At 38.1% G+C, this 13,113-nt stretch overlaps 1 protein-coding gene across 1 annotated transcript in view; it reads left to right on the top strand.

Annotated features, from left to right (window-relative positions):
* Positions 1-128: 128 nt before the first annotated feature.
* Positions 129-13,113, top strand: part of LOC104072387 (collagen alpha-1(XIV) chain-like) — a gene marked incomplete at its 5' end in the record, with an annotated part of 28,227 nt that continues 15,242 nt past the window's right edge. The window contains 5 exons of the mRNA XM_009579692.1: positions 129-182; positions 1,571-1,624; positions 9,923-9,976; positions 10,909-10,980; positions 12,941-12,976. Coding sequence (XP_009577987.1) covers positions 129-182; positions 1,571-1,624; positions 9,923-9,976; positions 10,909-10,980; positions 12,941-12,976 — 270 coding nt within the window. The remainder of the gene's footprint in view (positions 183-1,570; positions 1,625-9,922; positions 9,977-10,908; positions 10,981-12,940; positions 12,977-13,113) is intronic.

The following is a 13,113-nucleotide window of genomic DNA, read 5'->3' as shown; positions in this document are numbered from 1 at the left end:
AGCAGGAAAAATAGTCTGTTTTCTTATTGGTTGCTTGGTTGTTTTTTTCTAAAGAAACTGAAAGGAACTATTACAAATAGGAAAGTAACCATGTATTTGGTTTACTATGTGTGATTCTTAATTTGCAGGGGCCACCAGGTGAAAAAGGAGAGAAGGGAGATCTTGGTTTTCCTGGCCTGCAGGTATTCCCTAAGTTATTGTTTAACCTGTCACTTACTAAGTCAGTTTGAATGTTGCATTGACATCATTGTGAATTTAGGCCACATAATCAAAACTGCTGAGAAGTGTATTGTTGGGGTGAATTTGTTGGAGGTTTAGAATCAGGAATCTAGGGTATGCTGGTGTGCAGTGACCAAATCATTTAGGGTCTGAAGAACTGGTTACTTTCTTGACCTTGTTTAACACTGAAATTGGGTCTCTGTAGACTCAAAACCTATCCACCCTTAGATTTCTGCTGACACAGTGAATAATTAGCATCTGCTTGTTTTTGCTTTAAACCCGTTAAGTTCCTCCTGGAGTTATCTAGGAGGACAGATCAGGCACTTAATCCTTTTGATGCCATCTTTCACAAGATAGGCATCTTAAAAAGCTGTAGTATTCACTTAATCTTACTCAGTTTGGTGTCTGGTATTTAGTCTGGAGATAGCATTCCAATTTATTGCTGCTTTCCAGGATCATTTGCTTTTCCCTTTTCAGGTGCTCCTCTTCTGCTGATTATATCCCTCTAGAATTTGTTGGTTGTTACCAGGTACCCCTCTCTTGTTCATATCTGTTAGGGATAGTAAACTCATACAGCCTTTCCTCATAAATCAGTTTTTTTAGTCTTCTGGGGTCTGAAGAACTGGTTACTTTCTTGACCTTGTTTAACACTGAAATTGGGTCTCTGTAGACTCAAAACCTATCCACCCTTAGATTTCTGCTGACACAGTGAATAATTAGCATCTGCTTGTTTTTACTTTAAACCCGTTAAGTTCCTCCTGGAGTCAGTCTTCTGGACCACGGCAGTAATGGTCCCAGACTGCTGCTCTGCAGCCTGCATGAGCCAGAGAGTGACATTTCATCTGAACAATGGGGAACTGCTGGACATAATTTGTAATCGTGCTCAGGCAGGATTTCCTCTTTGATATTGCTGCACTGACTTCAAACAATATGGTAACAGACTCCATTTTAGCAATGAGGGAGAGAAATAGCAGTTGTATTTTTAGGTTAAGGTACTGATGTCATGCAGTGGAGTTACACTGACACGACACTGGAATGATGTAGGAAATCAAGGTCTCTTTTCAGTTTAGTGGCACAGGAAGCCTGACTTGATGAAATTGTCAGTGTTCTTAATTATAGTGAGGGGGTATGAAGCCTGTGCATATTAACAATGTGTTTTTAACCATCTCTCATTTCACAGAAATGGCTTCTTTACTGAATCTCTTCTATGGCCCCACTCATTATTGAACTTCCTAGTTCAATTTATCCAAAACATTTATCCAAAATCATGTCATACAGTTTGACTGGGAAGTGATTTCGTTGGATTCTGTTAACTTGATCTCATCATTTGCTCTCCCTTTATAATGCTTAGGGTGTCCCAGGAGCATCAGGTTCACCTGGAAGAGATGGAGCTCAAGGTCAAAGGGTAAGGTAAAATGAACATGTTTTGCATTTAAGAGTTTCCATTGCATAATGGATATGTTTCCCAGTGTGATTGATCTATTATGCTTTATGTCACTTGCATTTTATCATTTCTGGAGACCCATATCTCTGTGCCAATCATCAGAGAAGACAGAGTAGGGTGGAGTATCCTACCATCTGGTAGATCAGGGTTGAGAAATACTAGACGAGCAATGGGGAGCCATGCACTATGTTGATGGGAGTAGATGTCACTAGTGTCCAGCACTGCCAATGAGACTATTTGCTTATACGTTTAAAATTAAATGGTGGTTAAATGGCACATAATTAGCATGCAATCCAATGCTTTCTAGCTAGTTAATGAATAACAGAGACAACTACAGGGATTTAATATGGAATGTAAAACAATACCTGTAGAAACTGCTGACGTAAGGAAAAGGTGAAGAATAATATCAAAATTTAGTCAACCTTACTCTGCTTATGGTAGAAAAAATGAAGATACTTACAGTCTGTCTGGAATTGGTAAAAAAACCTTCATGTTCATGTGTGGAATTAAACCTCTAAGTCTTCCTCCCTGTCTCCTTGGGGAGACTTTTGTTTCATTATTAGACAGACACTGGAAAGTTATTGTTAGCATAATACTAGGTTACTGTCTACAGCAGAAGTTCATTATTAAATATGACTTTTCAGTTTCACTTGAACAAGATTTACATATTCATGATCCTTTTTTGGATATGTTAATGTAACTTGAACTTTAGAGAAATCTGGACCTTCTCTGGATTTCTGGCATTAACTTGAGACCTTGTTATAAAAAAAAATCCTTATAGCAAAATGTGTATTTGAGCTCACTATTACGAATTTAAGCATTGGCATATCTTTATGTATAGAAGTAATTCCATTGAAGTTACTGTAGAATTTGGGCAATGCATAGATTTTTTTTCTCTAAAATCAAGAAAAGAAAGTAATTTTATTAAGATAAAAGATTTATAGAACATTATCATCAGATTAATAACCTTCTAATCAGATGAACAGCCTTCTAATTTTCAATTAAGTTGTGGTGAAATGTGAAGGCAAATGTAATCCTTTTCCTACTTTATAATACTGTGATGCCTTCTTCTGTATGGAAGCTCATTTTTGCATGTTTTTAATGTCTTTTTTTTGACTGTATTGGAATTTTTTCCCCCTAAATTCCCCAAGCTTGGTGTCACCTGTTCATCTCCAGGTTGATAAAGACCTGGAGCCTGATGGACATTTGGATTTTTGCCACCATGCTGTCTAATCTTGGTCATAGCCAGGCTGAGGTGTCTTGGTGCTAGATGCTGTACATGTGAGTGGTATGTGCCTCCTCTTTCCGCATTCCTGATCATGAGGGACACTGAGCATTCTGCAATTCAGGGAGAAGAGAAGTCTGTGTTTTTACTTTATTCTGTAGCTAACTTTATATTTAGCAGTGGAGGCCCTCAGCCATGTCTTGATGTCAGCCAGCAGTTCAGAAGTGCTCTAGTTTTCGCACGTGTGGAAGTCATCAGGTTGTTGCAGAGAGGTGGTTGTATTTCTGAGAAAAGCTGGCAGGAAGACTAGTGCAGCAAAGGCTTTTGAGACAGCCTGGAAAGGTCATGCAGTGCTTATTCTGTAGAAGACCACAGTGTTGTCTATAATAAGGTAGGGCAATTACATAAATTGCCAGTTTTTATAGATATGGTGATAATGCTTTGTTCATGTGTTCACTTTCTTCTGCTGGTAATCAAAGGAGCTGGATAAATAGCCTAGATCTCATAAAATTAGGTCTGTTAGCCTGTTATTGTCTCTGTGCGACCCTTATGCAATATTGTCCAGCAGTAATTATTTCTATGGCAACAAATAATTATATTATATTAATTTTATGGTGTTGTAACTCATTTGATTCCTGTGAAGTTATGACAACAATAAATTGCTTTTAATGGGTGAAGATTCAAACCAATGATTTCACCGCAGTCTCTTTGAAGGCCAAGCGCTTGAGAAAGGCATAATTCTAAAGGGCATAACTGCAGCAAAAGCAAAGGGGAACTGGAAAATTCCTGAGAAGTAAATTGCCTTTTTGTATAATGTTCCCTTTGTTGGGCTTCCTCCTGTTAGCCAAGACGCCAAACTGTTTTGCAGCTATTATACTACTAGAACTGAGATTTTCTATGTTATTCTTAGCTTAGCTATCATTTCCTCTTTAGTATTTATTGTTCGTTGAAATACTTTAATTATAGTGGTACAGTGCTGTAAAGTACATAAACAGATGGCTAAATCACACTGGTTTTAATGGGAGGTAAGGGTAAGCACGGGACTGATATTTATTGGGAGATCTCCGAGAGCTTTGCTGAACTGGGGATAATGTGATATTAGACTCAAGAAGTCCTGGAATGGAGATTTTTTCCTTCCAGTTGCTGGTAGTTGGAATCACTTCACTTTTACAGTTGTTCTTCCTTCCTTTTTGTTTTGATTTCTAGTGTTTATCATTTCTGTTTTTACTTTTGAAATTAGTTGAGGAAAGGTCTTTTTTTTCCTCTTAATGTTTTAATTCAACAGTTAGTCTATAAAGGTTCTTTTTGTATTTCTGAACTTCTGCTTGTTAGTCCCTGGTTTATTTGTTTTTCTTGGTTTTTTAGTACCTCATTAAGAATAGAGCATCTCCCCTGTCAGTTGTGTGAATTCATAGAAAGATCATTTTCATAATGAAATACCCTCCCTGTGAAAAAGAGTGGGATGTAATAAAAATACCATGTGAAGGTTGAATCAGAGTAAAAAATGTGTTCTCTGATAATAAAGCAAACTTTCTGATTATGCATGATAATATTTTATACCTGTCTGGTAACTCGTTTTAAATCTACATCTCAGATTCCACACAAGGAACAGTCCCCTCCTCTCTCATCTACTTCCAGTTATAAAAGAGTGTCACAGAACATTTTATAAAATAGAAAATGGTTTCTTTTTGTTTTATGGCTAGGGCTGTGGTTGTTTGGTGTCCTCTCTTGCTGCCCCATATTTGTGGCTGGCAATATAGAGAGGTTTTGCTAAAGAGAACAGATTGTGTGTTCTCCACCAACTCTCCCAAGCATATGATGTTGAAAGATATAGCTTGAATTGCACATGTGAGAGAATCCAAACTGACATCATGCTTCTGGTGAGTATGTAGACAGTAATTAGACTCTGTTGTGCTTTTGGTTCATCTCTTTCAGCCAAGAGTATAAAGTTTGGAAGCAGACTGAGACTGACCCTTGTTGAGATGTGTAGGTAGAGGGGGGAAAAGTCTTCCCTTTCCCATATGCCCATGGCTACTATCCAAGGTCAGGTCACAATTGCAATCCCTGTTCTTTCTTGTGAAGTGCAGGCCACCCAAGAGGACAGATCTACACAGCTGCAACAAGAGAAGCCTAATATGTCATCCTGAGTGGCAAGCATGCTCTGCTTGATGACACAATGAAGGAAAGGATCTCCATTGTTCTGACTCCCAAGTTTGTATCTCTTGTGCCCATGACATTGTTACTGCTCGCTGCTGCCTGGTGGTTTCCTCAGGGGTGTCTTCTCCTGGCCAAGCTTCCCTTTGGCAAAGACCTGGTTCTTCCTTAGCAGGTTAAAAAGTTCTGGAGGAAGCTCTGTTGGATGTGCTTCCCTATGTGTCTGCTAGGGGTGGGACCACAGAGTTAAACTATCAAGTGATTTATTTCTCTTGCTGAGCTAGTTTGGAGTCCAATGCTGCCTTATCCTGCTTGAAGACACTGGTCTGCAGTAAGATACCTCCACCTGATGGAGAGGATGATTCAGTCTCTTAAACATTTCTTCAGCTCCAAATGGCTCTTGTTCAGCTCACTCTGAGAGCAGGAGGCCAAAGAGACCAGCTGTGAGACACAAAGCCTTTGTCTATAGATTAGTGAATTAGATATTGCCAGAACATGATTTTGAGCATTGGCTAGTGACCTATGCAGTCTAATGCCTGTCGTTCCTCTTGGCAGTGTTGGGCTGGGCCAACTCTTCCAGGACATTGTTCAGGTGATAGCATAGATCAGAAGCCATTTCCAGTAGGGAGTTTAGATGCACACTGTTTTAGTGGGATTTATAGAATCATAAAATTAAGGTTGGAAGGGACCTTCAAAGATCATCTAGTCCAACAGTTTGCTCAAAACAGGTCTGATCGGATCAGATTGCCCAGGTCCATGTTAAGTTGAGTCTTGCACACTTCCAAGTATGAAGATTCCACAACCTTTCTAGGCAACCCATGACAGTATTAATTTAACCACCTTCATTGTAACTTTTTTTCCTAACATAGAATCATAATTTCCCCTGTTTCCACTTGGGTCTATTGCCTCTTGTCCTATCGCTGTGCACCTCTGAGAAGAGTCTGGTTACATCTCTTTTGCCTCTGGTCAGGTAGTTTAGACAGCAATAAGGTTGCCAAGCAGAGCAAACCAACTTCTTTCAAGCTTTCTTTATATGTCCTATGCTCCAGCCCCTGAACATCTTCATGGCCCTCCACGGGACCTGCTCCAGCATGTTAGCCTGTCTTGTACTGGAAACAGCACTCCAGAGGTAGCCTTAAAAGTGTTCAGTAGAGGGGAAGGAGCACTTCCCTGAACCTGCAGCTGAACCCGCTGGCTGTGCTTCTACAGCCGGAATGTGGTTGGCTGCCTTTGCTGCAGGGCCATGCTGATGACTCATGTTTGACCTGTTGTCCCCTTGGAACCCCCGGTTCTTTTCCACAAAGCCACAGAAATGCAATTATGTATGTTGGTATGAGCTGTGTCACATCTTTTTCTCTAAGGACTTGTTTAATTTATAAGCAAAGGCATAGTCAAAGGGACACAGATACATAAAGGAGTATTATCTTCCAGGTGTTAATCTTAATAGCACACTGCAAATACTGGAGGAGAAATATGACTGATTAACAAAAGATATTCAAGAAATATATGTTTTAAATTACAAAGAATTAATAGTAAAATAATTTAAGACTATCAGCTTGTAGATGGCACTGGTAGTTTCATAAAGAAAAGAGGAAATGCTAAGTCAGCATTATTGTGTGTAAAAAAAGAACTAGCCTATTTTTATTAAATAAAGGCTGTGTGTTCTGAGCAACATTTCAAAAAAAACACCACTTCTGCTTTTTTTCTGGGTTAGCTTTAATTTAAAATAGCTCATGTTGGTGCAAAATCTTTTGCAAGCTACACCTCAGATTAATACACTGAGATAGTGTTTAGTAATAATTCTCTGATGGTCACAGTGGTTTATCTTAAGAGGAGGAACATTTGGTTTTGAATTTTTCATCAGAAAAAGGGACAAAAAAAAAAAAAAAGATGAGGCAGTCATGGGTCCCAGGCTGCAGTGTTCTTTTAATGGCTGTATTTGAAAGTCTTTCAAGCCTGGGCTCAGTAGCTTCCATTAAGGTTTTGCCAGTATCTAGTCCTACTTGAAAAATAACCCCTCCACAAGTACCCGAAACAAATTCCAGGCTACTGAAAGCTAAAGAGTTTATAGTGAGGTCAGCAGCAGTACTGACTTCAGCAGACTTGAGATTTTACAGGGATTTAGGTGGTGTCTACATTCTGTGATGCCATTTGTATTCTGGCAAATAAAATCCCTTATAAAAAATTCTGTTGTAGCTACACTGTTTCTCTATAACTGTTTTTCATGCCATTAGCAAAATTTGTCCTGCTCTTGGACATGCAGGTCCATGGAGGAGATTCAGTGGCTCTGTGCAGAGTCATTCCTATTGTGGATGTGACTGCATCAGAGGGAAAGTGCTGTTGCGCTATGTAATTTCCCCAGTCATTCTGGAGATGGTTAAGCAAAGAGGAGACTTCAATAAACGGGAGAGTAAATAACATCTTTAAGGCTTCAGTGCTCAGAATACAACTTTATGAATTCTCACAGTGCTCTATTTTCCTTCTACATTACACAGACCAAAAATAATGGGAGAAAGAGCCAGAAGAAATACATTCCCAGTCTTCCAGCCAATTTCCTGGTACCTACTAATCTCCTCTGCTTACTACTCACAAGTTCAGAATAAGTATCAGATCCATTCTGGCCATCAGAAGGTCTGAGTAACATCATCTTCAAACCCTGTTGACAGCACAAACAAATATCTTTGGTCTTTTACCTGCATGAGAGAATAGGTATTGCCATACTCTTTCTTGAACTAAACTTCTCTTTGACTTCATTTATAAATAACAATTTTCACGTCTAACAAATACAGTAGGAGGCGATTTTTTGTGGCCAACTGATACAAACACAGTGCCAAGAGAAATGAATCCTAGGAGAATACACAGGAGATGATTTTTGAGCAGCCAGGAGTAAGAATACTGTGCAGAAGAAAGAAATTGTGAAATATATTCAAAGAAAATGTAATTCTGACCATACTGTTAGTTCTACTCTTTGACTGGGATGGGAGAAGGGAGGAACATACAGCATTATTTTTCTTCAGAAGTTTATGTGAATCCACACTAGACCCTAGAAGTAGGTGGAAAGCTCTACAGTTCCCTCCTCCTAGTTAAATTAAGCCCTTAAGAGGGTGCAACCAGTTTTCATCCTGTTTTAGGACTGATCAAAAATAAATGCAGATTTTAAATCTTTGCTTTAAAAAGTGAAGCATATTTGTAAATATGAAGGTATCAGTCTTTCTGAAGGTTTTACTGTTACAAAACCAAGTCTAGTTTGCATTATCTTTTAGGGACTTCCATGTTATTATAAAACTGTGAATAGCTATCATTGAATTTTTCAAAACATTGTTCACAACTAAATGCTTCTTCCAGAGAATGTCAGAAACCCTATTTTATAATTTTTAATGCATTTCGAAGTTCCTTATACCATTCTCTGTTTCCTCTAGAAATGCCAATTTTGAAGACTGAACACACTTTTCCTTTGCAAATTTATTTAATTGAGCTAGGTTTGCAATCTTTTCTCTGCATATGATTTAAAACTACTGTGATAGAGACACTGCTAGTATCTTTATTTCAATGCCTCTTAGCTGTCACATTTGCTTTAGTTCTTACTGTGATAGGGGAGCTGCTTTTGTCCTTAAAGCTTCAGGAACCATCTGGCTACACTGTGAAATAGGGAAGTATTTCCTTATCAAGTCTAAGGATGCATTTCCTTATCAAGTCTAAGGATGTATAGATGGCATGATATGAGTTGACTATGTGGCTTATTTTATCATGGAAACACCCTTCTAGTGGAATTTTAAAAAATCCTTTCCAGGTACATGGCAGATAATATTCCTTAGCCAGTTTTTTTATGCCATATGATAGCAGGTTTGAATCATAGTTTCCAAATTGTGTAAAGCATAAAACTAGTAGTTCATGCTATATTCATTACTAAAACTGTGTCAGACATGAAGTTTCAGAAAAAAAGTACAAAACGAAAAAGCTGTGAATTTTTTTTCTGAACCTCTATGAGATACTGAGGCCTAGAATGTTCTTTTGTGTGTGTGTCAGCATAAACACTTTCAAACCCTCTCTTTCATTCTGCTCTCACCTCCGTATTCTGGTCTTGAGCCAGAGATAAGATCATATGTCTCTTTTTTAGGCTGTGTAGTAATTAAAGAATTGACTTATCACCAGGCTGTTCAGAAACCTATGCTTTATAGCAAGTGGATACAAAATGTGCATATTGGTTAATTTGCAATAATACTTTATTAATAGTGTATTTTCTTCTACATCTGGTCAGTCTTTTTTCTATGATTTGCTTGCTTTCCAGTTCCCAAGTTATCTTTAGTTTTTGGCTCTCATTTCTGGAAGCTCTGAAGCACGTTCATAATGTTGCTGCTTCCTGAATCAGGACCTCGGTGATAGCTAGGACATATGTACAGTATTGCTGGGCAGAGAGGTAGACTCTCAATTGCCATTTTTCAGCACTTAATCAGTGAGACTGTGAATAGTTGCAACCAGTGAGAACAGATGTAGAAGTGTGACCCATCTTGCGGTAGAGAAGTCTGACAGCAAACACTCTCATTTACCTCACTACAGCAGCGTTATAAGTGAAATTCACTCAGAGGTGAAAATTGCCAGTACAAAGAGTTTTGCATTGCTTCTTCTTACTTCAAAAGTATTGTAACACTAGTTGGATTTTTTTTTTTTAAATATCGGTGACGCTATAGCTCCTTTTCAGAAATAAACCCTCCCCAGGGCAAATGAGGGAATTTTCTTCTAAGAAACCACTACCACCAGTTATTAATGTAAGAAAAAACAAAGAACAAAAAGAAAAAAAAGAAGTCTTCTAGATGAAATGGAACAGATTCATGAAGTACATATAAAAAGCTGATAAAATTGCATATATTTCTCTTTTATAGGGCCTTCCTGGCAAAGATGGACCCACAGGCCCACAAGGACCTCCTGGCCCAATGGTGAGTATGGCCCATGGAATTTGTTTCTGTAAAAGTCAGCAGGATTTTGGAGGATTGTAGGTCACTCTGTTATCTAGGCTTCAGTGGATAGACCAAGGCCAAGGGTTCTCCTTGGAAGTTAAAATTCTCATGACGCACAGAGTTGGCAGAGAGCTGCTTGTCCAGTGTCATTTCTTTCCACTCTTACTTAGCTCAAGAAAAAATGTCTCCCATGGGAAGGGGAGACAGTTGTTCCATCAATAGATTGATAGCTTGTTCTTAGTCAAGTAACTGCATTATATAAAGGAAATTAGTGCTCTTAACATTTGAAACAAGACTTTCTTTTTGTAAGAAATTCCAATTAGGATTGTTAGTTGAAGTGAACCGCCAAGTTTTGCTTGGTCTGGAGGCTGGAGGTGAGTGCAGATATTCAAATGCTCTCAGAGTAGGAAGACAACATTCGGCCTTCAAAGCAAGACGTATGTTGCCTGCAGAATCAGTCTCATCCTTCTCAGCTAGGGCAGCTAGGCAAAGTTAATGCCTTCTTGATAGATTTAAGACGTTAGATGAAACTGCTAACAGTATTGAGTATTGTCCAAGCAATCCTGTTCTTTTTACAAAAAATGTTCTGAGTCATCCCCCCTGAACATGGTAGTAATGTCACAGGATTTAGTCTTGTGGTTCAGCAATCTATGCCTGTTTCAGAAAGCAAGCAACACAAGTCCATTTTTCTCAAGTGCTTTTCTCAGAGCCGTGCTTTCGGAGCTCTTTTTCCTGCAACATGTACTTCTTAGTCCTCTCTCCCAGCATCTCTAGTCTTTGATTTGCAGAACTGTCTGTGTACTGTCTGCTTTGTGAACTTCCTCTCTATCACACAGTTATTTCTCCCATCAGAATTCATGGATGTTGATTATCATCACCACTGAGTATTTTCTTTCTCTTTTTCCACATAGGGCATACCTGGTGCTCCAGGTGTTCCAGGTGTTACTGGAAGCCAGGGGCCACAAGGTGATGTTGGAGCTCCAGTGAGTAAAATTAATTAATATTGCTATATTTGCTGTTGTGGATTAATTGGTTTCTGATCCTGGCTTCACTGTTTTACAGAACTCCTCAAAATGTATAGCTTATGATTTGTTTGCAGTTAGTGGCTAAGCAAAACATTATATTGGTCTTTCTTTGTTCATTCTTCATAAATAAATTTATTTGTTGATCTTACATACAATGTTAGGAATATAGGGGTTAGAGAGTCAAAACACAAGATTAAAACACAGAAGTTAAAAGCATAACAGTATGTGAATCTGTAATCTGTGTGTAATTACTTTCTCCCTTTTTTCCTTTGCACTTCAAGCAACTCTCAGGAAATTAAAGTATGCCATTTATTAACCTGAATAGTTCCAAATATTGTTCTGTTTTTCAAACTGTGAAAATATTGCATGAATGAAAAACTGGCTTTCATGGTTACTCTGGGTTTACATCAGGGCAACTCAGTAATGATCAGGGCTTTTTCTAGAATGTTATTATAAATTTGACCATCAGTTTCATTGAGTGGAAAATTACACCCTCTGTACTGAAAATAAGTATTAGGAACCTCTAATACTAAGTTTGTCTTTCAGATATTATTTTCTTTATTATTAAAAAAACCCCAGTTTAACTAGAAGAAAGGAATACAACTATAAAATGAGTGTGTAAATTATGAAGAAGAGAAGATTTACAGTGGACTTCTTTTTCTCTGTAACAGTTCAGATAATATTGTGTGTTCACATTTTAACATTTGACCACTTGGTTAATTATAAAGCCTGCTCAATTTTTTTCCAGTGAATGTTCTACTTAATTTTTAAAGGCATCAGAATGTGACAGTGTGTAATTCTGACTTGATTTGTAGAATAATTTTTTTTTTTCAAAATCTGGTTTGCTTTGGAGATTTAGTCCAATGCAAGCATTTTTACTTGGTTAAGTGGAAATGAAATGACTGATAATATATAAGCAAAGATAATAACCTAATGCCCTGCATAGTTTCTAAGTGTAATAATGAAATTTACTAAGGAGATTTGATGAGCTATGGAACTTATTACTATCAATGTATAACATGCTGACTATTCAGTTCCTGTCCAAACACATGTTCCAGATATTGAACTAGATTTCCTAGAGTGTAGATATTCTTGTGAGTCATGTAAGACCTCTGCTGTGAATGTTTAGACTCTAGTAGTTCTGAAAAAACAGCTAGATGGGTAAAAAATTATTGAGTTTCAGTAACTGTCTTTCCCAAAAGGTAGAGTAATAGAAAAGAGACCTAGAAATAATCTTCCAGTCTTTGTAGGAGTTTCTTTTTTCCCAGGACAGAATAAGTTGTGCTTTAACCATGCATCAGTCAGCTGGTTATCTTTTCATCAGACCTTTCCTCGCTTCAGGGGTTCCTGAGAGATGTCTAGCCTACCCCAAAAACTTCCATTGGTGAAGTTGTTACTGCCCTAGACAACTTGTTCCAATTCATAATGATCCTTACCATCATTACAGTATTACATTATCTTTAATGTCATACTTCATCTTCTGTGCAGTTTAATCCTATTGCTGACTCTGTTCATAGCGGATGCAGAGCCTTGGTGCAGCAAATGCTACGAACTTCAGACCGATATTTTGTCTCTCATCAGCCTTCTCTTTATACTCAGTGATGATTAGACCCATTTCAGCCACGTGAAATGCATCATCTCGTGGCCTGCCCTTGCTGACATTTTAAACAAGAGAATTCAGTGTGTGACAAAGCCCCGAAAAAGTAATTGTAGCCATGTAATTGCCAAAGGTGAACATTTTGTTGAGTACTGAAATGGAAAACGTGTATTTGTTATTGTCACATAGCCTCCTGAAACCATGTTCCTTGTTTGTTTTTTCTCCTTTTACTGTGATGCTGCAAGGGAGACAATGTTTAGGTGTTAAATATTTTGAGCAAGAACAAAGTGAGAATTCATTTTGTATTGAATCTTTTCATAGGGTCCTCCTGGAGCTAAGGGTGAAAGGGGTGAGCGGGTAAGTCTATGCTCACGTTAGCCACCATTTTTTTTCCTGTCTGGCCTTCTGTCTCATAAAAAGCTTTCTCCGACAATTTATGTTTCTCTGTGTTTACAGGCACAATAGTTTTCTCTGTGCAATCAGGCAAACTTTCC

Source organism: Fulmarus glacialis, unplaced genomic scaffold (assembly GCF_000690835.1).
Source record: "Fulmarus glacialis isolate BGI_N327 unplaced genomic scaffold, ASM69083v1 scaffold11096, whole genome shotgun sequence".
Taxonomy (NCBI): Eukaryota; Metazoa; Chordata; class Aves; order Procellariiformes; family Procellariidae; genus Fulmarus; species Fulmarus glacialis.
This window is presented reverse-complemented; position numbering and strand designations above follow the sequence as displayed.